This window comes from Arachis stenosperma, chromosome 7 (genome assembly GCF_014773155.1).
Source record: "Arachis stenosperma cultivar V10309 chromosome 7, arast.V10309.gnm1.PFL2, whole genome shotgun sequence".
NCBI lineage: Eukaryota > Viridiplantae > Streptophyta > Magnoliopsida > Fabales > Fabaceae > Arachis > Arachis stenosperma.
In genome coordinates this window covers 90,611,822-90,637,030 of record NC_080383.1, presented here as the reverse complement: position 1 = coordinate 90,637,030, position 25,209 = coordinate 90,611,822, and the positions used below count along the sequence as shown (strand labels likewise).

Here is a 25,209-nt window from a genome sequence, read left to right as displayed (position 1 = left end):
TATGGTAGAAGTGGAATAGGGTGGGTTCAAGAGCGTCAAAATTTATAGCTAGCTAAAACGATAGTGGAAGCACCTGCCAACAAACAAAACAGTGAGTAACAGAGGAATTAGTCTTTTTGTTAGTGCTGGTTTGTTTGTTCAGCCCATGACAAAAAAAATAACAATAATAAATAAATTAAATTTACCTGATAACTTTTGATAATAGGTTAACTTTTAAGGAGTGTTGCACTCCCTACTTTATCTGGAGTGCACTAGCTTTCGCCGTTATTAATAAGTAATTTATATTTCTCTAAATAAATTTATTTTAAAAAATATTTTTATTATAATTATATTATAATATTATAATTAGTATTTAATGAATAATACATAATTATAATAACTTAGAAAAATATTTTTATTATAATGATATTAAATAAATATTTAATACATTATTTAATATATTTATATTTATTATTTACCAATTTCTTTTATTTTTATTTCTCACATTTGTTAAATATTTCTTTTCAATTATTGTTATTTAATTTATAAATATTTCTTTTCAATTATTATTGTTTAATTTACTTATTTTAGATATTAATTATTAATAAGTCTCCACAATTTTTTTAATTATTAGTGTAATTGGTATATTAGTGTATTTTTAGAAATATTGGAGATGAAATATCAATTTCTCATGAATTTCTTTTCTTTAAAATAAAAGCACTACTTTCAATAATATATTTAGTTATATTTACTCTCTTCTCAATCTATTTTAAGAAAATATTTTTTTATAATTATATAAAAATTAATATTTAATATATTATTATGCTAATTGTCAATAATTACATATCTTTAATCATTCTAATTATTATATTAATTTATATAATTCTAATTCTAAATCATTATGCAAGTTGATATAATACAAATTGATACTAATTATCAATCATTAATATTTTTTAATTATTATTTTTTAATTATTATTTTTAATCATGCATAATTAGTGGTAAATTAATACATACATTAATGATGATAAATTGATATTGATATAAAAAAAATAATAATAATAATAATAATAATAATAGAAAAAGTCTAAACAGCACACACGTTATATTTTAAAAAAGTAAATATTTTCAAAAAGATTAAGATATCAATAATTAAAAATAAAAAAATAAACATAAATTTATAATTTTAATTGCCATAAATATGATACTAACATTAATAGTGGTAAATTGATATTGATATTAATAATTAATTTTTATAATTATTTTTGTACTGCTAAAGGCTAAATATAGCGTTTCTTTTGCGATTCGTGAGTCTAAATCTAAGAGCCAAAACATTTTTTTTCTAATTTGTTATTTTTCTTTGATTGAGCAATTGTTTCCAAGCTTAGTTTATAAATAGAGTTTAATTTTAATGCACACTGACAGCGTAAAGCGTTTTACACAATCGTACAATTACATCCGTTCTTTTGGATGACCATTCACGCGGTCAATGTGAAAAATAGTTATTTTTAATGTATGTCATTACGTAATTGGATGCACGTGTAAAACTATTTTATACTGTTAGTGCATCAAAATTAAATTCTTATAAATCTTTGTAATTCGTATTTTAAGTTAATTTTATACTAAGTACACTATTCTACATGTCAAAGACAATTTTTTTTAATTACTCTGTAGATGCTAATAGCTTTTATATTTAATTTATTTTGCAGTACGATAAAATTCATTATTCAATCAAGAATTATTTGATAAAAATGTTTGTAAATGAATTGGTAGAAAGGAAGATCTATTTTTTCTCAAATTTTGAGATTGAGGAATCAAGTGGAATATATCTTCGGACTAAACACACGTGCAAAATATCTTTTTAGAATGAGTCATGTATAGTACATATGGCCGATGATTGTAAAATTCCGGATAATCATTTTAATTCGTTTACCCATGCTGATATACTGAAACAAACAAATGAACAATTTTACTTATTTGGTACGTAGTTAATTTATATTAACCCACACAAAACTGTTTTCCTTTTAATTTTAAGTTTCGTCAAGAAATTGTATAATAGCATCATTATATTGAAAACAAAAATTTTAACAGTATATTTATAAAAATATTTGAAATTGTATTATGATTTTTTTAAAGGTATATCCTTTTATTAATATACTACTGTTAGTTTTATCGTTTAACATAAAATAAATGAGTAAATTTTCTTTATTTTATACACATACAAAGTTATAATTTTTTATATTATTATTTGATACTTTTAATTCAATTTGTTTGTTCAATTAGATGTTATTAGACTCTTGACTGGAAAAGAAAAATTTATATCATGGTCAAAAATAGAGAGAAATGACTAATACATTGTGATTGATCTTCATAATTTATAATATGTAAAATTTTAATATTTTAATATAAAAAATATCTTTTGGTAATAATTATGTGTTGTGGTACAAAATTTTTTTTATGTATTACTACTTATTTATTTTAATTCTCGCTTTCATTAAAAAATGAGGAAAAAATAAGACGAACGCTGTGGGATCAATTTATAATCTAATTACTTGATTATCTATGTGATCACCAAACAACCGAATACATAATTATTCTCTAATTTACAAAATTTAACAAAAGCATTGGTAATAAGCATATTGATTTAGCATTTATTTATATATTTTATTTATAATCATATTATATCTATTTTTATCAATATATTTTTTTAAAAAATACCATTAATGTTAGTACATGGTGTAATAAATAAATTGAATGATAGAAACACGTAATTATATTTTTTTCAATCAAGATTTAGTAAGATACTGTAATTTAGACTTGTAATATTAGTATATTAATAGTGAAGTGGCGAAAAAAATATAATATCATATCAGAAAAAATTTTTTAAATCATAATTGTAATTTATAATTGAAATCATAATTTAAATATTTTAAACCGGATAATTTTATTTAAAGAATTTATAATTTAAACATAATTTTTATATATTTAATAGCTACATTTAAGTTAAGAGATTTAGGTTTAATTATTCTGTTGGTCCCTGTAGTTTCGCAAAATTTTCAATTAGGTCCCTATACTTTTTTTCCTTTTAATTGAGTCTTTTATACATTAATTTTTTTTTCAATTTAGTCCCTATTAACGTTAAACGTCAAAAAAATATTAGTCAATTATGAAATTACTTTTATACCCTTAAGGACCTAGTTGAAAAGAAAAAAATATAGGAACTTAATTGAAAATTTGGTGAAATTATAAATATTCAATAAAAAATATTCCTATTCAATGATTCTAAAACATGAAAAATATTCCTATAATCTCTTTTACTTTGTCACTATCATTCTTTTTACTTATTTATATACAAATTGAACCTTTAAATCATGAACAATATAAGGATCAAGAAATTAATTAACTTGGTACAAAACTACAAACCCAGAATGATAAATAAAAGAAATCTTGGATAGCCATTCATCATGTTTGTCTCCAGATTACTGAAATGAAAATATCTGGGTTCAACAGCATGGTTAATATTTTTAATGTACATTGACTTATAGTGTCAAGAGTTAACAAAGAAGTGAAATTTTTAGTACTAACAAAGAAGAATCAAATTCTCTTATGAGATAAAACTAAGATTACAATATCCAACTATTTATATCTATATGTATCTATACGGGGTAAAGGAGATTTATCCAACAAAGTTTCGATGACTTAAGGAAATTAATTCAGTTTCAATTGAAATTGTTATATGGGAATAAATTTGGAACACAATCATCTCGATTGGCTGGGATTTTAAAGTAAAATCAACTCTGAAGATGAAAATTGTAAACAGGTTAAAGGAAAGACAAGAATGTTACAGAAAAAATATATGGTTTTTCTATCAGGTAATTACCACTATTGATGAACAAGAACTCCACTTTGTTTGAGAGAATTAAAGAGCTGCAAGCATTGATCATATGTTTTCTTCAAATTCCTCTTCAAAGGCTCAGCATTTTTAACTAAATCATGCTTATACTCTAGAACAGAACACTTGTCACTTGAATCATCTTCACCACCCCCAAAATAATCAACTTTTACTAATTTATGAACAGCATCAACATCATCACACTCTTTCTTCAAAACAATTTCCCGTATTTGAGGCATTGAAGAATCAAACCCTTTGATATAACGCGATTTCCCTAATACGAAGCAAGAATCAAACAAATCAAGGAACGAATTGAAGCTGTAAGTGTCATTAGGGTTTACCAAATGGAACACCGCGAACCCTTTTGGTTTTAGCGTGCGGCTGACCTCCGCGGCGAACTCCGCCGGAAACGGCGACCTCTCCAGCGAGCCCTCACCTGAGAAAATGAATTCAAAGCTTCTGGTGGGGAATGGAATCCGATGACTGCGGCCAGACTTCACCAGCGGTTTCACCGCCTTCCTAGAGATTCCGACGGTGCTCTTGACACCAATCTCTCTCATCGTGAAAACGTCGCGTCCCGTTGGAGTTTCAACGCACAATGACTTCGACGCCAGTGAAGAGGTGGTCATGGCCTCGCCGGAGTCTTTGGACGCCAAAGAAGCCGACAAGACCGAGGTGGCTGGCGCCGCCGCCGCCGCCGTAGATGAGCTTCCTCGTTCAAAGAAATGCTCCGCTAGTTTTGCCATGGCAGGACCAAAGGTCACTTGGGGGATGCTAACCTTGGGAGTGGGAGGGTTATTTTGATATTTCAGAAAACAGTAGTGCTACGTTACCAATTTTTTATCTGCCAAAATCTGCCAACTTGAGTTGGGCTGGACATGAAGTTCATCTACTAAATAAAGCCACATCTAAGTTAATCATAGTTTAATCCTAATTTATCACGTGTTGGTAATAGTTGGCAGACTCTTTCTTGGTAACGTATACTTTTCCTTCAGAAAATAAGAGTGAAAGAAAATCAAAAAAGTTAAAGAATTTTTAATTTAAGAACAGAATATTATGTTAAATCTAACTGTTTGATTATGGCAGGAACTTAACTAAAATAAAAAATTAGTGTAAAAATTTCATTAAAAAAAAATATAAAAACTTAATTAAAAATTTCGCAAAACTACAAAAATTAACAAAATAATTAAACCTTTATAATTGAAATCATAATTTAAATATTTAAACCGAATAATTTTATTTAAAGAATTTATAATTTAAATATAATTTTTATATATTTAACAACTACATTTAAGTTAATAAACTTAATACCATATTAAAAAAATAAACAATGCACATTATATTATTTATTTATTAATTAAATTATTATAATTTAAATTTATTTTAATAAATTAATTTAAAATTATAATTTCAATCTTAGATGGCTCAGCTTATCATTCTGATGTATCCGGCGAGGGATCTGGATCGACGCTAGTTCACTCTCCAATCTGCAAAAATGGTGAGCTTCCTCTTTGATCTGTTCTCTCGCAAAAGCCTCAACATTCCTAGCAACCTTAGATCTGGACCGAATACTCTTTGATTTCATGTTTTACTCAATGTTGTCGTTCGCTCTTACGAATTTCAAACGCTTTTCTGTCTTTAACTTAAAATGCGAGGCTCTGAATTTTTCTTACTTAATTCTTATGTTTCATTTTCGATGGGATCTTCGTGGAATTGTGCATTGACTCGTTTTTGTTTATTTGTTGCTTGTTGCTTGCATTTGCAGCCTCTCAGACTCGAAATCAAGGTAATGTTTCGTTGGTTATTCTGATTCGATGTTTATTTCGTGTTTGGCTCACGAGAAATTCTGATTAGCTCCTAAGTGAGATTATATTTCTCGGAGTCCAAGCTCAGTGTGGATATTTACCTTTCTAGCTGCTCAATCTAACATGTTTTCCTAATATTCGATCAGAGGAAGCTTGCGCAAAGATCAGAAAGAGTAGAATCTGTGGATCTACATCCGACAGAACCATGGTAATGCCTCATCCCAGGCTAAGTTGGCGTGGTTCTGAAATAGTGTATGATATGAAGTTCATTTTATAACGAGGAATATCTGGATGTTTTCTCCCAACCTTAGATAATGCTCAAGTCCACCTGCTATCTACAATAGTTTGAGTCACCAATAGTGATTTTCATGTTTGCTATATGAGGCTACTTTGGCATTATTTAATTACTGTGGCAATTGGTTAGATTGTAAACAGTTCATACTTCATAATTATATGTTTTGACAAATTGCGTAATGTTACCTTGTCAATGTAGGATTCTTGCAAGTTTATACTCTGGAACTGTCTGTATCTCGAACTTCCAATCTCAGGTATGCTATTTTTTATTGCCCAGAAAGCAAAATGCCATAGAAAGGATAACAACCTCTTTTATTTAACCATAACCTGGAACCTGTATATTGAGAAGAGTAGTTTTAGTTTAAAAGTTGTGTTTGTTTTCTTTGTTAATTTTCTGGATTTCTCTATTTGTTTGCCAGTTATCTATTTGACACATTGTTATATTTCTAGTAAGAATCTCACAGGTTTTTAGAATTTTACACACAATTTGTGTTTTTGCAGTTTATTTATATTGTCAGTTCATTTATTCCTTCTTAAACATGTCTTTTATCATGCGGCTGTGGTCACAGCGGTCATTTATAATTTTATATACTTTGGTGTGTTCTGTGGTATTCGTTAATTTGCATTAATAGATTGTAGCTTTCAAATCTCCAGTTTTATATTTAAATTCTTTACAAGCCTTCTGCATTTGATGGGTCATTATAACTTCTGCAGAAATGCTTGTGTAATTTACCCTCATTTCTTTTATGCTATTTCAGACTATGGCCAAAACTTTTGAGGTTACTGAGTTGCCAGGTAAGTGAACATTTTATATATGATGCATTTTCCTGGAAGCGTGCTTTTCTAAGTCAATTTATTACTTAGAAGCCACTTTGGAGCTCTTATACAATATGATTTTGCAGTTAGGTCAGCCAAGTTTATTGCACGCAAACAGTGGGTTGTTGCTGGAGCAGATGATATGTTTATTCGTGTATATAATTACAACACAATGGATAAAGTCAAAGTATTTGAGGCACATACAGATTACATCCGGTGTGTGGCTGTTCATCCTACACTTCCTTATGTGCTGTCATCATCTAACGATATGCTTATTAAGCTTTGGGATTGGGAAAAAGGCTGGGTTTGTACCCAGATATTTGAGGGACATTCTCATTATGTCATGCAAGTAACATTTAATCCTAAAGACACAAACACCTTTGCTAGTGCATCTCTTGATCGCACCATAAAGGTATACATGTTCTCTTGTCTCCAGCTATTTTGTGCTCTTCTTCTTCCTCCTACTCCTGCATTGATGTTCCTGTTATCTCGTCTTACCAGATATGGAATCTTGGCTCCCCTGATCCTAATTTTACATTGGATGCCCATCAGAAAGGTGTGAATTGTGTTGATTACTTTACAGGTGGTGACAAACCTTATCTGATCACTGGCTCTGATGATCACACTGCCAAGGTTATCTTTCAATTCTTGTTCTTGTTGCTCCATTGATTTATTTGCCCATATGTGTAATTGTGTATATATATGAATAAGACTAAATTGGATACAACCTATGAAATAGGTATGGGATTATCAGACCAAAGGTTGTGTCCAGACCCTTGAAGGTCACACGCACAATGTTTCCACTGTGTGCTTTCATCCAGAGCTTCCTATAATAATTACTGGTTCTGAGGATGGTACAGTACGAATATGGCACTCTACCACTTATAGGTAACCTGTGAGCTTTATCTTTATGCTCGTTTTATCTGGCATATTCCTCCGGCTGATTTTTCTCCATTGTCATAACTATCTTATGGGGACTTGAATAATTTGGCAGTGGCTGAATATTGGTCTTGCATAATGGGGCCTTATAAACTATGCAATTATGGTTGACTTGTTACTTCTTCACATTCTTTTTTCACTTTGCATGAGGTGATTTAAGTTGTAGATGGTGATCGAGACTGAGAGATTGTACATCGTTATTCCTGCTCTGCATCTCTTTCTCTAATTTATTACATGTTTCACATTTTAAGATTTTAATGAAGTTAATTAGAAGTATATTTGAAACTAGGACATACACTAAGTCACTAATTCCTCAATTCAATGTTTTGGGCTTCTTAAATCTTTTGCAGGCTTGAGAACACATTGAACTATGGTCTTGAAAGGGTTTGGGCCATTGGATATATGAAAGGATCACGTCGGTGAGTGTTTTTTCTTTCCGCCTTCTTTGAAGGGTTTGAGCAATTAGTTGAGTGTCATTTTTTACACATTTGAATATTGGCATGTGGCTGTTGTCTGAATAACAAGTATTGCTATGTTATCTTTCTCTTGCTTCTTGACCTAAATTACCAAATTGTCTTCCTCTGCAGCATTGTGATTGGCTATGATGAAGGGACTATTATGGTTAAACTTGGTCGAGAAGTACCCGTGGCTAGCATGGACAACAGTGGAAAAATTATTTGGGCTAAGCACCATGAAATTCAAACTGTCGATATAAAAAGTGTAGGAGCAGATGTGGAGGTATGGGATCAATTTCCACTCTTATTTTTGTAAAATGCTACAATCTGTAAATATTTGATTTTATTGACACATGCAAATACTATGCTTCTTAGGTTGATGATGGAGAAAGGTTACCCTTGGCTGTTATTGAGTTGGGCACTTGTGATCTCAACCCACAAGTGAGTTAATATCCTTCTTCCTCACATGATGTTCTATTTTATTGCTCTGCTTCCTGTATTTTTGAAGGGTTTCTGCTCTTTCCCAATTCCCATCATACAACCCTTTCTTTGTGGGATTTTGTAAATGAGCATATTGGCATGTTAATCCTGATTTATTATGCAGTATTTTCCACATTTTTCCTAAACCTACCGGCAATTTTGTTGTGTTTCTATGCAGAAAGCTTGATTTTATTATGTAATGTTAGAAATTGAAATTGAGCGATTGAACAACTTAATCTATACGGATATAATTGTATAATATAAATATGTTGAAGCTATTTTTGTGTTGTACAATTTATATTAAAAGAAGTGAGCTTTCTTTTCATATTCCTTACTACTGTTCATCTATTCTGATTCTGTTTTGAGTGATGGCTGATTGTTGATTAATTTTTCTCAGAACTTAAAGCACAACCCAAATGGGAGATTTGTTGTTGTATGTGGAGATGGTGAGTATATTATATACACTGCATTGGCATGGAGAAATGGGTCTTTTGGTTCAGCTCTCGAATTTGTTTGGTCTTCTGATGGAGAGTATGCTGTCAGAGAAAGCACGTCAAGGGTCAAAATTTTCAACAAAAATTTCCAGGTTTGCACTTTTGTTTTTACACTTTATTTACTTTTTAATCATAATTGTGATGATAAATAACAGATGCTTGCTATTTCTTAAAGGATGAAGGCTAGTTTATTTTTTTCGTTGTTATTTTTGCATGGGCTGCTTCCGCTGTTGTAAATACTTAAATCTTCTTATTTTTAGCTGACTTCTGCATGAACTAAATTTGCCATCTGGAAATTTTAGTTGGAGTCTAAATATGGGTAATTCAGGAGAAGAGGAGTGTCCGACCAACATTTTCAGCAGAACGAATTTTTGGAGGCACTTTATTGGCGATGTGCTCAAATTATTTTCTCTGCTTTTATGATTGGGCATTATGCAGGTTAATTTATCGGATTGATGTCAATGTGAAAGCGAGTGCTTTTTTAACTAGGTGATCTAGTTTTCTGCTTTTATTGTTATTGCTCCCCCTTTCCTTTTTACTTAGCTACGTCTCCTTGTTCATTGTATTTTTTGTTATTGTGTTGTGTCAGAACCCCTACTGGGCCGGTAGTGGTGATCTTGTCACAATTGCCAGTGATACATCATTCTATATCCTGAAGTACAATGTGAGGATTCTCTGAACTACACATTGTTCCGATTTAAACTTTGGCTGAAAGAATGTTTGAAAGCTTCATACAGGTGGCAGCACTGAAAACATTTTAACTTTCATGATTGCAGCCTGACATAGTTGCTTCACATTTAGTTAGTGGAAGACCTGTAGATGATGAAGGTATTAAAGATGCCTTTGAGCTCCTTCATGAGATTAGTGAATGTGTCAGGAAAGGCATTTGGGTTGGGGATTGTTTTATCTACAACAATTCCTCCTGTAGACTGAATTATTGTGTTGGTGGCAAGGTACTAATTCTTGTCCCTTCTAGGCTAAAAGAGAATAATTTTTTATCTATTATTTTTACAATTGAATGTCAAGGATTATATGAGATCTCTTGGTGAATAACATTGTGAACTCAGGTAACAACAATGTTTCATTTGGACCGCCCTATGTATTTATTGGGTTACCTTGGAAACCAAAATCGGGTATATCTGATTGACAAAGAGTTTAAGTAAGTGGTGTTCATTTTCATATCAAACAGGAAAAAAAAATTGGAATTTTCAGATCATTTTAAATGCATTAACTTGACTTTTTATTATCTATCAATTTATTCTTAGTGTTATGGGATACACACTGCCTTTTAGCTTGATTGGGTACATGACATTTGTTATGCGCGGTGAGATTGAAAGGGCTAATGAAATCGTCCTACCATCAATTCCTAAGGAGTATCTTAACAGGTAGTAGCTCCGTTGCATTCATTTATAAAACCATGGAAGTTTTCCTTCCATTGTGGAGAGATGTGTTAAAGTGGTTTTGGTTGCAGAGTTATGCTTCAAATGCATATCTAGAGTTAAATTCCAAATTTTTGTTATAAAGTTAGGTACTCGGTGCTGTTATGTATGTGCATCCTAATTGAAATACTTTATTTTTGGTAGTGTGGCTCGATTCTTGGAATCACGGGGGATTGTTTCGGTGAGCTTCTAAGAGAAGATTTTTTCTCAAGTTATCTTTTTTCAAAAGATCTTATAGAAAAGTAAAAGTAATTTTTTGTTTGGATATCTCATGCAAAAAGATCGTTTTGTTTATCAATTATGTTTGGGTATAACCATATAAAACTACTTTTTTTTTTGTTTCTTTATTATGTGAAAAACCTCTTTTTTTTAAACAAAAAAGATCTTCTAAAAAAGATATAAATTGTAGCTTCTGAAAAATGATGTTTTTTTATTTTTCTAGTGCTTTTTCTTTTACTACTAGAAATTTACCGAACACGCTAAAAAATAAAAAAGATCTTTTTTCATTGAAAAAAGATTTTTTTAATCAACTTAATGGTGTCTATACAAGCACATAATACAAAAGCCTTTTGTCCCTTCTCTCTGTTTCCGTTTCTCTCTCACTCTGAGCTCGATCTCTTTGGGCTCGTTCGAATTTGGATTCTGATCTCCGGCGATTGATCTCGATCGACGCTAGTTGACTCTCCAATCTGCAAAAATGGTGAGCTTCCTCTTTGATCTGTTCTCTTGCAAATGCCTCAACATTCCTAGCAACCTTATATCTGGACCGAATTCTCTTTGATTTCGTGTTTTACTCAATGTTGTCGTTCGCTCTTACGAATTTCAAACGCTTTTCTGTCCTTAACTTAAAATGCGATGCTCTGAATTTTGCTTACTTAATTCTTATGGTTTCATTTTCGATGGGATCTTCGTGGAATTGTGCATTGACTCGTTTTTGTTTATTTGTTGCTTGTTGCTTGCATTTGCAGCCTCTCAGACTTGAAATCAAGGTAATGTTTCGTTGGTTATTCTGATTCAATGTTTATTTCGTGTTTGGCTCACGAGAAATTCTGATTAGCTCGTAGGTGAGATTAGATTTCTCGAAGTCCAAGCACAGTGTGGATATTTACCTTTCTAGCTGCTCAATCTAACATGTTTTCCTAATATTCGATCAGAGGAAGCTTGCGCAAAGATCAGAAAGAGTAAAATCTGTGGATCTACATCCGACAGAACCATGGTAATGCCTCAGCCCTGGCTAAGTTGGTGTGGTTCTGAAATAGTTTATGATTTGAAGTTCATTTTATAACGAGGTATATCTGGATGTTTTCTCCCAATCTTAGATAATGCTCAAGTCCACATGCTATCTACAATAGTTTGAGTCACCAATAGTGATTTTCATGTTTGCTATATGAGGCTACTTTGGCATTATTTAATTACTGTGGCAATTAGTTAGATTGTAAACAGTTCATACTTCATAATTATATGTTTTGATAAATTGCATGATGTTACCTTGTCAATGTAGGATTCTTGCAAGTTTATACTCTGGAACTGTCTATATCTGGAACTTCCAATCTCAGGTATGCTATTTTTTATTGCCCAGAAAGCAAAATGCCATAGAAAGGATAGCAACCTCTTTTATTTAACCATATCTTGATGGCATGGAACCTGTATATTGAGAAGAGTAGTTTTAGTCTAAAAGTTATGTTTATTTACTTTGTTAATTTTCTGGATTTCTCTATTTGTTTGCCAGTTATCTATTTGACACACGTTATATTTCTAGTAAGAATCTCACAGGTTTTTAGAATTTTACACACAATTTGTGTTTTTGCAGTTTATAGTGTTTGTCAGTTCATTTATTCCCTCTTAAACATGTCTTTTATCATGCGGTTGTGGTCACAGCGGTCATTTATAATTTTATATACTTTGGTGTGTTCTGTGGTATTCGTTAATTTGCATTAATAGATTGTAGCTTTCAAATCTCAGTTTTATATTTAAATTCTTTACAAGCCTTCTGCATTTGATAGGTCATTATAACTTCTACAGAAATGCTTGTGTAATTTACACTCATTTCTTTTATGCTATTTCAGACTATGGCCAAATCTTTTGAGGTTACTGAGTTGCCAGGTAAGTGAACATTTTATATATGATCAATTGAAGTGTTTGAATGTATTGTATTATAAAAAATACAGGGAATCAGCCTCTTTATAGAGGAATTACAGAAATAGAAATAACTAGAAAATAGGAAAGAAAGGAAAAATACTAGCCTAAAATAAAGAAAAGATTTCTAATCATAAAATCCCTAAAATTAAGCTAAACCTAAAAAAGGAAAAGATTTATAATTAATTCTATTTACATAAAAGATTCAAGAAAGAAATTAGGAATCTGATTTTGATTTGATCTAGTCAACACTCCCCCTCAAGCTGGCTTGAAGATATCATTCATTGACAGCTTGCTTATTATGCTATCAAAAGTCTTCTTGGGTAATCCTTTAGTTAGAACATCTGCTAATTGTTCCGTAGTTGGAACATAGGAGATGCAAATCTGTCCTCTCTCAATCTTTTCCCTGATAAAATGCTTGTCAACTTCAACATGTTTAGTTCTATCATGCAACACTGGATTATGAGAAATGGAAATTGCAGATTTGTTGTCACAATACAACCTCATTGGTGGAGAAATGGAAACTTTTAGTTCTTGTAGGATTTTCTCTACCCATAGTGCTTCACATATTCCATGAGCCACTGCTCTAAACTCAGCTTCTGCACTACTTCGTGCCACAACACTCTGTTTTTTACTCCTCCAACTAACCAGGTTTCCGCCAACAAAAGTACAATACCCAGATGTTGACCTTCTATCCATGACATTCCCAGCCCAATCTGCATCTGTATAAGCTTCTACTTGAAGATGTCCATGCTTTTTATAGAGTAACCCTTTCCCAGGCGACCCTTTCAAGTACCTTAGGATTCTAAAGACAGCATCCATGTGTTCTTGACCAGGTGAATGCATAAACTGGCTTACCATGCTCACAGCAAAGGCTATATCCGGGCGTGTATGGGATAAATAGATTAGCCTTCCTACCAACCGCTGATATCTCCCTTTGTCCATTACATTTTCTGGTTCAGCTGGCTTCAATTTTAAGTTGGGCTCTATAGGTGTTTCAGCAGCTTTACAACCAAGTAATCCCGTCTCTTTTAAAAGATCTAGGATGTACTTTCGTTGGTTCATAAAAATGCCTTCCTTAGACCTTGCAAATTCAATTCCAAGGAAGTATTTTAATGAGCCAAGTTCTTTGATTTCAAATGCTTTGGCAAGCTTCTCCTTCAAGTCTTTTAGCTCCCAAAAATCATCACCTGTCAGAATAATGTCATCCACATATACAATTAAGATGGCAGTTTTATTAGCTGCTGAATGCTTATAGAAAAATGTATGGTCAGCTTGGCTTTGAGTATAACCAAGTCCCTTCACCACCATTCCAAGTCGTTCAAACCAAGCTCTTGGGGATTGTTTCAATCCATAGAGAGATTTCTTTAGTTTGCACACTTTGTTCCTCCCTAGTTCAGCTTCAAATCCAGGTGGAAGTTTCATGAACACCTCTTCCTCTAGTTCCCCATTCAGGAAAGCATTCTTTATATCCAATTGATGTAAAGGCCAATTGTAATTCGCAGCAAGAGATAAGAGAATCCGCACAGAACTGAGTTTGGCAACTGGAGCAAAAGTCTCTCGATAGTCTACTCCATAGGTTTGTGTATATCCCCTAGCTACTAACCTAGCCTTATACCTCTCTATGCTTCCATCAGCATTGCACTTGATGGTAAAAACCCACCTGCAGCCAACCAATTTTGTATTCTGTGGCAGATCTACAATCTCCCAAGTTTCATTTTTCTTGAGTGCATGCCACTCTTCCATCACTGCTAATTTCCAGTTGGGATCATCTAGTGCTTCCTCTATATTCCTAGGCTCAAACAGATTTGTAATTTTAGAAGTAAAAGCTCGATGTTTTTGAGAGAGATTTTGGTAAGAGACATAATTGGAAATAGGATGGTTGGTGCTGTTTTTGAGTACTTTTTGGTGCAGGTTCTAGTTTCTTTCCTAAGGGCTATTGGCAAATTATTATTAGAAGTGACAATTTCAGATTTACCTGGAAGTTCCTGAAGTACTATAGTTGGGCCGTCTTCCGGGTTTTCAGATTGGGTTGGTACAGAGATGATGGGCTGTTCTCTAGTCTTCTTGGGATATTTCCGAACATAACACCGAAGCTCCTTTTCTTGTGGTATTTCTTTTCCTGTTTGGATTCCAACTAATTCTGGCACAATTTCAGAATTGGTTTTCACATCTTGTTTTGCAATTGTTTCAGAATTTACTTGATTAGTGGAAGTTGTATCCTCAATATGTAAAATAGGAGTGGGTAAAGGTTCATGCAAAAAATTTTCTTCCCTTAGACTCTCCCCCTGAAGAGAATTCTTTTGAAAAAATGTTTCATGTTCCAAAAAAGTAACATCCATACTTACATGAAATTTCTTGGTGTGTGGATTGAAACATTTATAACCCTTTTGACTTGGGGAATAGCCAATAAAAATGCATTTTTCTGCCCTTGGATCAAGTTTACTTCGATATGAAGGTGTATGCAAAAATACAATACAACCAAATACTTTTAAAGGTAAGTCAAAATGCAACCTACATGCTGAAAAATTCTTTTGAAAGTATCCAATGATGTGCAGTAATTTAACACACGCGTGGGCATTCGATTTATGAGATAGGCTGCTGTTAGGACAGCATCTCCCCATAAATACTTTGGAACATTACCCTCAAACATAATGGCACGTGCTACTTCAAGAAGGTGTTTATTCTTCCTTTCAGCAACGCCATTTTGTTGGGGTGTATTGGGGCATGTAGATTGATGTTGAATACCTTTCTTTTGAAGAAATTCACCAAGATTTTTATTAAAGTATTCAGTGCCATTATCACTTCTTAATATTGAAATTTTTGTGTCAAATTGTGTTTCTACCATTGTTGAAAAATACTGAAAAATTTTAGAAACCTCAGATTTTTCATGCATGAGATAGATCCAACATAGTCGTGTGTGGTCATCGATAAAAGTTACAAACCATTTTTTTCCAAATTGAGTTGTTATTTTTGATGGACCCCATACATCACTATGAATCAAGTGGAAAGGTTTAGATGCATGATAAGGTTGAGAGTAATAAGGAGCTCTATGGCTTTTTGAACGAATACAACTTTCACATTTAAGTAAGGAAGAATCAATATTTTTAAACAAACTTGGAAACAAATGTTTGAGATATGGAAAACTAGGGTGTCCTAATCTATTGTGCCAGAGAATTATTTGGTCCTTTATAGGCATAGAACTTATACCACTAAATCCTTGAGCTATTTTATCCTCCGAAATATCCTCAAAGTGATAAAGCCCATCCATCATCTTAGCACTGCCAATCATCTTCCCCGAAGTCCGGTCCTGAAAATACCATGAGTGTCAAAGAATGTCACAGCACAATTGGAATCCTTGCAGATCTTACTAATAGAGAGAAGATTACAAGAAAGCTTTGGTACATGTAGGACATTTCTTAGGTCAATGTTTTTGGACAGTTTAATTGTACCTTTTCCAGCAATAGATGAAAAACTTCCATCAGCAACTCTAATTTTTTCATTTTCAAAGCAAGGAGAATAAGTTTTAAATAAAGGAGAGAGGCTGGTCATATGGTCAGATGCACCTGAATCGACAATCCATGGTGCATTCAAGTTTGAGGTGCAGTTAAGGGACATAGGAATACTAAAATTACCTGTTTGAGCCAAAGAACCACTAGGAGTACTAGACACAGAACTGGAATTTAACAGCCTTATGAGCTGCTCAACCTGTTCCTTACTCAATGATGATTTTTCAGCCTCATGAGCAGTTGGGGTAGAGCGTATTTTGGGACCAGGTTTGCTGCCTTTAAGATGTGCTGGTTTTCCATGAATCTTCCAGCAGGTTTCTCGGGTGTGACGAGGTTTATTGCAGTGGTCACACCAAAGATTGGAGGGGTGCTTCTGATTTGATGAACTTTTAAGTGCAGCAGGTGCCACTAAAAGTGCATTAGACTCCAAAGAGGTCTGTTCAGTCTTGCATTTTCCCATCATCACAGCTCTACGAGTTTCCTCTCTTCTAACTTCAGCAAATACTTCTCCAATTGAGGGTAGGATTGCTCTTCCAATAATTCTGCCACGAACTTCATCTAGCTCCACGTTGAGGCCTGCAAGAAACTGGAATATCCTCCCTTCTTCCACTGTTTGTTGGTGGTGTTTGGCATCAGCGGCTGAATTCCACTTGTAGTTATTGAAGTGGTCAAGATCCTGCCACACCCGCTTCAATGTGTGGAAATATTTGGTGACATTGTCACTCCTTTGTTGAATTTCTCTAGCTTTTAGAGTAAATTCATAAATCTGGGATTTATTCCCAAGATCAGAGTACATCTCCTTGACACTATCCCACAATTCTTTGGCTGTGGTATAGTACATGTAGTTACTGCTGATATCCTCCTCCATTGAGTTCACCAGCCATGTCATCACTATGGAATTTTCGGTATCCCACACATGATATTGTGGGTCAGTGATGTTAGGCTGGCTTCGCTCACCAGTGAGATATCCAATCTTCCCTCTTCCACGGATATACATCTGAACTGATTGAGACCACCTAAGGTAATTTGACCCATTGAGTCGAAATGTGGTGATCTGAACTGAATGGGAGTCACCACTAACTAGTACCCGTTGCTCAGATTTTAAATCTGATGGAGTAGGAGTGGTGTTCTCCTTCTGTTCAGGATTAATGACTGAGGAACTGTCAGCCATAGCTATAAATCAGAGGCACAGTGCAGAGATCCTGCTCTGATACCAAATTGAAGTGTTTGAATGTATTGTATTATAAAAAATACAGGGAATCAGCCTCTTTATAGAGGAATTACAGAAATAGAAATAACTAGAAAATAGGAAAGAAAGGAAAAATACTAGCCTAAAATAAAGAAAAGATTTCTAATCATAAAATCCCTAAAATTAAGCTAAACCTAAAAAAGGAAAAGATTTATAATTATTTCTATTTACATAAAAGATTCAAGAAAGAAATTAGGAATCTGATTTTGATTTGATCTAGTCAACATGATCCATTTTCCTGGAAGCGTGCTTTTCTAAGTCTATTTATTACTTAGAAGCCACTTTGGAGCTCTTATACAATATGATTTTGCAGTTAGGTCAGCCAAGTTTATTGCACGCAAACAGTGGGTTGTTGCTGGAGCAGATGATATGTTTATTCGTGTATATAATTACAACACAATGGATAAAGTCAAAGTATTTGGGGCACATACAGATTACATCCGGTGTGTGGCTGTTCATCCTACATTTCCTTATGTGCTGTCATCATCTGACGATATGCTTATTAAGCTTTGGGATTGGGAAAAAGGCTGGGTTTGTACCCAGATATTTGAGGGACATTCTCATTATGTCATGCAAGTAACATTTAATCCTAAAGACACAAACACCTTTGCTAGTGCATCTCTTGATCGCACCATAAAGGTATACATGTTCTCTTGTCTCCAGCTATTTTGTGCTCTTCTTCTTCTTCCTCCTCCTCCTGCATTGATGTTCCTGTTATCTCGTCTTACCAGATATGGAATCTTGGCTCCCCTGATCCTAATTTTACATTGGATGCCCATCAGAAAGGTGTGAATTGCGTTGATTACTTTACAGGTGGTGACAAACCTTATCTGATCACTGGCTCTGATGATCACACTGCCAAGGTTATCTTTCAATTCTTGTTCTTGTTGCTCCATTTATTTATTTGCCCATATGTGTAATTGTGTATATATATGAATAAGACTAAATTGGATACAACCTATGAAATAGGTATGGGAGTATCAGACCAAAGGTTGTGTCCAGACCCTTGAAGGTCACACGCACAATGTTTCCACTGTGTGCTTTCATCCAGAGCTTCCTATAATAATTACTGGTTCTGAGGATGGTACAGTACGAATATGGCACTCTACCACTTATAGGTAACCTGTGAGCTTTATCTTTATGCTCGTTTTATCTGGCATATTCCTCCGGCTGATTTTTCTCCATTGTCATAACTATCTTATGGGGACTTGAATAATTTGGCAGTGGCTGAATATTGGTCTTGCATAATGGGGCCTTATAAACTATGCAATTATGGTTGACTTGTTACTTCTTCACATTCTTTTTTCACTTTGCATGAGGTGATTTAAGTTGTAGATGGTGATCGAGACTGAGAGATTGTACATCGTTATTCCTGCTCTGCATCTCTTTCTCTAATTTATTACATGTTTCACATTTTAAGATTTTAATGAAGTTAATTAGAAGTATATTTGAAACTAGGACATACACTAAGTCACTAATTCCTCAATTCAATGTTTTGGGCTTCTTAAATCTTTTGCAGGCTTGAGAACACATTGAACTATGGTCTTGAAAGGGTTTGGGCCATTGGATATATGAAAGGATCACGTCGGTGAGTGTTTTTTCTTTCCGCCTTCTTTGAAGGGTTTGAGCAATTAGTTGAGTGTCATTTTTTACACATTTGAATATTGGCATGTGGCTGTTGTCTGAATAACAAGTATTGCTATGTTATCTTTCTCTTGCTTCTTGACCTAAATTACCAAATTGTCTTCCTCTGCAGCATTGTGATTGGCTATGATGAAGGGACTATTATGATTAAACTTGGTCGAGAAGTACCTGTGGCTAGCATGGACAACAGTGGAAAAATTATTTGGGCTAAGCATAATGAAATTCAAACTGTCAATATAAAAAGTGTAGGAGCAGATGTGGAGGTATGGGATCAATTTCCACTCTTATTTCTGTAAAATGCTACAATCTGTAAGTATTTGATTTTATTGACACATTCAAATACTATGCTTCTTAGGTTGCTGATGGAGAAAGGTTACCCTTGGCTGTTAAGGAGTTGGGCACTTGTGATCTCTACCCACAAGTGAGTTAATATCCTTATTCCTCACGCGATTTTCCATTTTATTGCTCTGCTTCCTCTGTTTTTGAAGGGTTTCTGCTCTTTCCCAATTCCCATCACAACCCTTTCTTTGTGGGATTTAGAAAATGAGCATATTGGCATGTTAATCCTGATTTATTATGCAGTATTTTCCACACTTTTCCTGAAGCCTACCGGCAATTTTGTTGATCTTCTATGCAGAAAGCTGGATTTTATTATGTAATGTTAGAAATTGAAATTGAGCTATTGACAACTTAATCTATACGGATATAATTGTATAATATAAATATGTTGAAGCTATTTTTGTGTTGTACAATTTATATTAAAAGAAGTGAGCTTTCTTTTGATATTCCTTACTACTGTTCAACTATTCTGATTCTGCTTTGAGTGATGGCTGATTGTTGATTAATTTTTCTCAGAACTTAAAGCACAACCCAAATGGGAGATTTGTTGTTGTATGTGGAGATGGTGAGTATATTATATACACTGCATTGGCATGGAGAAATAGGTCTTTCGGTTCAGCTCTCGAATTTGTTTGGTCTTCTGATGGAGAGTATGCTGTCAGAGAAAGCACGTCAAAGGTCAAAATTTTCAACAAAAATTTCCAGGTTTGCACTTTTGTTTTGTACACTTTATTTACTTTTTAATCATAATTGTGATGATAAACAAAAGATGCTTGCTATTTCCTAAAGGATGATGGCTAGGTTATTTTTTTCGTTGTTATTTTTGCATGGGCTGCTTCCGCTGTTGTAAATATTTGAATCTTCTTATGTTTAGCTGTCTTCTGCATGAAATAAATTTGCCGTCTGGAAATTTTAGTTGGAGTCTAAATATGGGTAATTCAGGAGAAGAGGAGTGTCCGACCAACATTTTCAGCAGAACGAATTTTTGGAGGCAGTTTATTAGTGATGTGCTCAAATGATTTCCTCTGCTTTTATGATTGGGCAGAATGCAGGTTAATTTATCGGATTGATGTTAATGTGAAAGTGAGTGCTTTTTTAACTAGGTGATCTAGTTTTCTGCTTTTATTGGTATATTGCTCCCCCTTTCCTTTTTACTTATCTACATCTCCTTGTTCATTGTATTTTTTGTTATTGTGTTGTGTCAGAACCTCTACTGGGCCGATAGTGGTGATCTTGTCACAATTGCCAGTGATACATCATTCTATATCCTGAAGTACAATGTGAAGATTCTCTTAACTACACAATTTTCCCATTTAAACTTTGGCTGAAAGAATGTTTGGAAGCATCATACAGGTGGCAGCACTCAACATTTTAACTTTCATGATTGCAGCCTGACATAGTTGCTTCACATTTAGTTAGTGGAAGACCTGTAGATGATGAAGGTGTTGAAGATGCCTTTGAGCTCCTTCATGAGATGAGTGAACGTGTCAGGACTGGCATTTGGGTTGGGGATTGTTTTATCTACAACAATTCCTCTTGGAGACTGAATTACTGTGTTGGTGGCGAGGTACTAATTAATGTCCCTTCTAGGCTAAAAGAGAATAATTTTTTATCTATTATTTTTACAATTGAATGTCAAGGATTATATGAGATCTCTTGGTGAATGACATTGTGAATTCAGGTAACAACAATGTTTCATTTGGACCGCCCTATGTATTTATTGGGTTACCTTGCAAACCAAAGCCGGGTATATCTGATTGACAAAGAGTTTAAGTAAGTGTGTTCATTTCATATCAAACGAAAGAAAAAAAATGGAATTCTCAGATCATTTAAAATGCATTAACTTGACTTTTTATTATCTATCAATTATTGTCAGTGTTATGGGATACACACTGCTTTTAAGCTTGATTGAGTACAAGACATTAGTTATGCGCGGTGATATTGAAAGGGCCAATGAAGTCCTACCATCAATTCCTAAGGAGCATCTTAACAGGTAGTAGCTCCGTTGCATTCATTTATAAAACAATGGCAGTTTTCCTTTTGTTGTGGAGAGATGTGCTAAAGTGGTTTTGGTTGCAGAATTATGCTTCAAATGCATATCTAGATAATTTTAACGCAATTATATGATACATTCATTGTGAGTTTCTGTGTTTGTTCCCAAAAAATGTTTGGTTTGATCCCTTTAGTAGGGGGTTCAACCTGCTGGGGTGCAGAAACAAATAATCTTGGCCAAGTAATTGTTGCATTTAACTTGTACTCTCTAGAGGCTTCTTGTCCGTCATTATATTTTCTTGTCATGTTTGTATGACATTAATGCATAGTTTGCCTTGCATCTTGATCTTTTTTTCCTTCTTTTAGTAGGCCTTATATTGTTTATTTAAATTCCAAATTTCAGTTATAAAGTTAGGTACTCGGTGCTGGTATCTATGCGCATCTTAATCGAAATACTTGATTTTTGGTAGTGTTGCTCGATTCTTGGAATCACGGGGGATGATAGAGGATGCTCTTGAAGTAGCTACTAGCGCTGATTACAGATTTGAACTAGCAATACAGCTTGGAAGATTAGAAGTTGCAAAGGTTTGTTCTTGTAATGCCTACAAAGAGTCAAAGAGATAGTTGGCTTGTAAAAGTTGTTAACTTGGATTTCAAATCTCTATATCTGTGTTTCACATGAATAATATTCGCCTTCTTTCGCTGCAGAGTATTGCAACAGAAGTGCAGAGTGAATCTAAATGGAAGCAGTTGGGAGAATTAGCTATGTCTAATGGAAGGGTACTTTTCTATGTTATTTGAAACTTAAATTATATTTCTCCAACACCTAAGCTGAATTTCATTCCTAACTATCCATGTCAAAATATTCTGAAGTGAGTGCCTTGTTGTCTTGCAGTTAGATATGGCTGAGGATTGTTTGAATCATGCGATGGATTTGAGTGGGTTGTTACTGCTGTATTCTTCTTTAGGAGATGCCGAAGGAATATCAAAACTTGCAACCCTTGCTAGCAAGGGAAGAACAATGTTGCTTTCCTTTGCTTGTTTATGTTGGGTAGATCTCCAATAGTGTCTTCTTTTCCTCTATGACGTTACTACTAGAGAGGGGAGGGGTGTTAGGTCTACTGCATAATATATAGCTAAGTTTTGCTATTTGCAGCAATCGGATTCCAGAGGCAGCTTTAATGGCTCGATCTTACCTCCCAAGCAAGGTCTCAGAGATAGTGGCAATTTGGAGAAAAGATCTTAATAAGGTAATTAATGACTCAGATATATAGTATTTACTCATGATGGAAGTTTATGATCCCATGGGAAGGAACTTCTGGCCTTATTCAATTTCCTTGTGGTTTGTGAGTTCTGGATTGAGCAACTGTATATTTGTCTTATGTATTTGATATTTTATGCAGGTTAATCCAAAAGCTGCTGAATCATTGGCTGATCCTGAGGAATATCCAAATTTATTTGAAGACTGGCAAGTTGTACTTGCTATTGAATCTAAGGCTGCAGAAACTGTTGAAGCTTTTAGAAGCATGCAGATTGAAGAAGGCGAGGAGCCTCTTGAGAATGGGGACTCTAACCATGAGGTAAATTAATATATAGGGCTAACGCCACACAAAAGCTTACAAAAGTTTCTCATATATATGCCTTGTACTGCCAATTGAATACCTGAGTAGATTCCTAGTGGTGGTTTTAGATTTTTGCTTTATTTATTTTGTTCATTTTGTTTCTTTTGACTGAACAGAATGGAGAAGAGCAGTATACAGAGGGACAGGAGGAGCATAATGTAGAGGAAGGAAGCCAGGAAGAGGCAGTTGTAGTGGATGCCAATTCTACAGATGGTGCAGTACTCGTTAATGGTAACGAGGCTGAAGAAGAGTGGGGTACGAATAATGAAGGAGGCCCGTCAGCCTAAAAGCAATTGGTTGGGGTGGTGTGAAAATCGAAATTTTGTCTCTGGTGATTAATTGTTTCTGAAGTGCCATTTCTAACTCCCTCACCTAACTGTTTTTACTATAACTACTACTACCACTTGAGTCCTACCAATACTAGCTGCTTATAGTTATTAGTGTATCATATTTCACCATAATTATGGTGTCCGTGGTCAATAAGTGAATAATTGATCAAAATATCTAACTCTGAGCTATGTTGTCATGATTTTGTATGTAGTTTGGCTTGGAAGTTTATGACATTTTATTGCTCATTGCATGTCTTTCCCTCTCTTAAGTTGCCCCAGGAAATCTTGCTGACGCATAAAATGATTGAGGTTAACATCACTAATGAATTTTGGGACATATTATATTCATAATGATGTAAAGGTTCTACCAGTCTTGGTCTCACTGAATCATTGACAAACTTAAAAATATTTTTTCTTGTTATGTCTATTTTGTTGTGAGCTTTAATTTTGTTATGATATTGTGTGTTTTTACCATAACTTTTGACCCAATTGTGAATGCACCTCAAGAAAGCTTTTGTCCTCACATAAAGATTCATCTTTGTTGACAGTGCTTGCGCCACGTCACTAGATCCCATCAAGACAGTCAGTTCCAGCTTCTGGGCTGTTTGTCTGAGGTTAGAATAAAATTTTCATATTGTACTGCATTCAACATCATATCTAGCAATTTTAAATTACTTTTTTCGCATATGCAGCTACACCATTTTGTTTGATAAACTACTTCTTTCCTACATTTGATTTCAATGACTGCATTGCAAGACTAGCGTGATGTTTTTTCTTTCCCTATTGTGGCGGCCCTGGTTTCATTTTAATTCATTTAAATGCAGGTCTCCTCACGGGACCATAATGAGAGTATGCGGACTGGTTGTTTCTGTTTCCTGGTGTTGGGGTTTTCTGGTGGCCTGAATTTTGTCATTTTGCTCGCGGTATAACAAATTAAGAATATTCTTTAGGTTCAGATAGTTACAACTTAATAGGATTTATATCATATACTTAAACTGGAAATGTTTCCCATATATTCCATGTGCATTCGTAGAATGGAGAACTATACATGGAGCTTGGTTGTCTTTAATCTAAAAGAACGTACTTGACATGGTAGGCAGTTCATCTGTAGCGGCATTTCTGTTCTAGGGTTTATCCTGTGCGATGAGATTGTTCCAGAAAAGGAAATGTTTGTGAATGGAGGGAGGGTGACGATCGAAGCAATTCTTGGTCTGATTCTCTTCCAAATGCAGGGACTTAGGCTTTCAGATTGGAAGGAACAATCACCATGATGATCATCAAATCTTGGAAGAAGATCAAGGACCTCGTTTCTTTTCTGTGGGGTATGGAACAGTATAAACCTCCGGAGGTTTCATTCTGATCTGATCTTTTCTTCATTCTGCTGCTGATAGTTCATGGTAAAACAATTTTAAATGATGCAATTTTAATTTTCTCTTCTGTTTTTTGTTTTTGTTCTTTATGTAAGTACGTACTTTTTCCAATCTAATGCATTGCAAACAATAATTGTAATAATGAATGATATTCACATTTCTCTTCTAGTTGTTGATCAATATTTTGGTTTTTTAATTTTTTCTTATTATTTAGTAGATCAGTAAGTAGTTCGATTATTTGTATTGATTGCAATCCGATCTAATAATTAGCTTAATTGTGATAATGATTTGTATGTGTTAATTAGTATGAATAATGATAGGTGTAATTTGTATGTGTGTTAATTAATAAAGAATGCTGATGATGTGGTGTCACAATGTTGTACTTCACACGTGTCCGTATAGCGTCTCACAAGAAAGAATTGTTGTC

At 34.0% G+C, this 25,209-nt stretch overlaps 1 protein-coding gene and 1 pseudogene across 2 annotated transcripts; both read left to right on the top strand.

The window, feature by feature from the left end:
- Positions 1-5,302: 5,302 nt before the first annotated feature.
- On the top strand, positions 5,303-9,582 carry LOC130940878 (coatomer subunit beta'-2-like). 2 transcript variants are annotated; one of them, XM_057869152.1, is made up of 13 exons: positions 5,303-5,368; positions 5,636-5,656; positions 5,822-5,883; positions 6,169-6,223; positions 6,728-6,764; positions 6,872-7,197; positions 7,287-7,418; positions 7,525-7,673; positions 8,075-8,143; positions 8,312-8,462; positions 8,555-8,620; positions 9,057-9,245; positions 9,456-9,582. In XM_057869152.1, the coding sequence occupies exons 1-13, from the start codon at positions 5,366-5,368 to the stop codon at positions 9,474-9,476; spliced, it is 1,281 nt and encodes a 426-aa protein (XP_057725135.1). In that variant the 5' UTR covers positions 5,303-5,365; the 3' UTR covers positions 9,477-9,582. The 2 variants fall into 2 exon arrangements, with proteins under 2 accessions (XP_057725135.1, XP_057725136.1); XM_057869153.1 differs by lacking the exon at positions 9,456-9,582 and adding an exon at positions 9,414-9,443.
- Positions 9,583-9,764: 182 nt separating this feature from the next.
- On the top strand, positions 9,765-24,950 carry LOC130940880 (coatomer subunit beta'-2-like; annotated as a pseudogene).
- The last annotated feature ends 259 nt before the right edge of the window (positions 24,951-25,209 follow it).

Coding starts and splice junctions, on each gene's coding strand:
- LOC130940878 (XM_057869152.1), top strand. Junction 6,224..6,727: donor TCTCGAACTTCCAATCTCAG/GTATGCTATTTT, acceptor ATGCTATTTCAG/ACTATGGCCAAAACTTTTGA. Junction 8,463..8,554: donor GTGTAGGAGCAGATGTGGAG/GTATGGGATCAA, acceptor TATGCTTCTTAG/GTTGATGATGGAGAAAGGTT.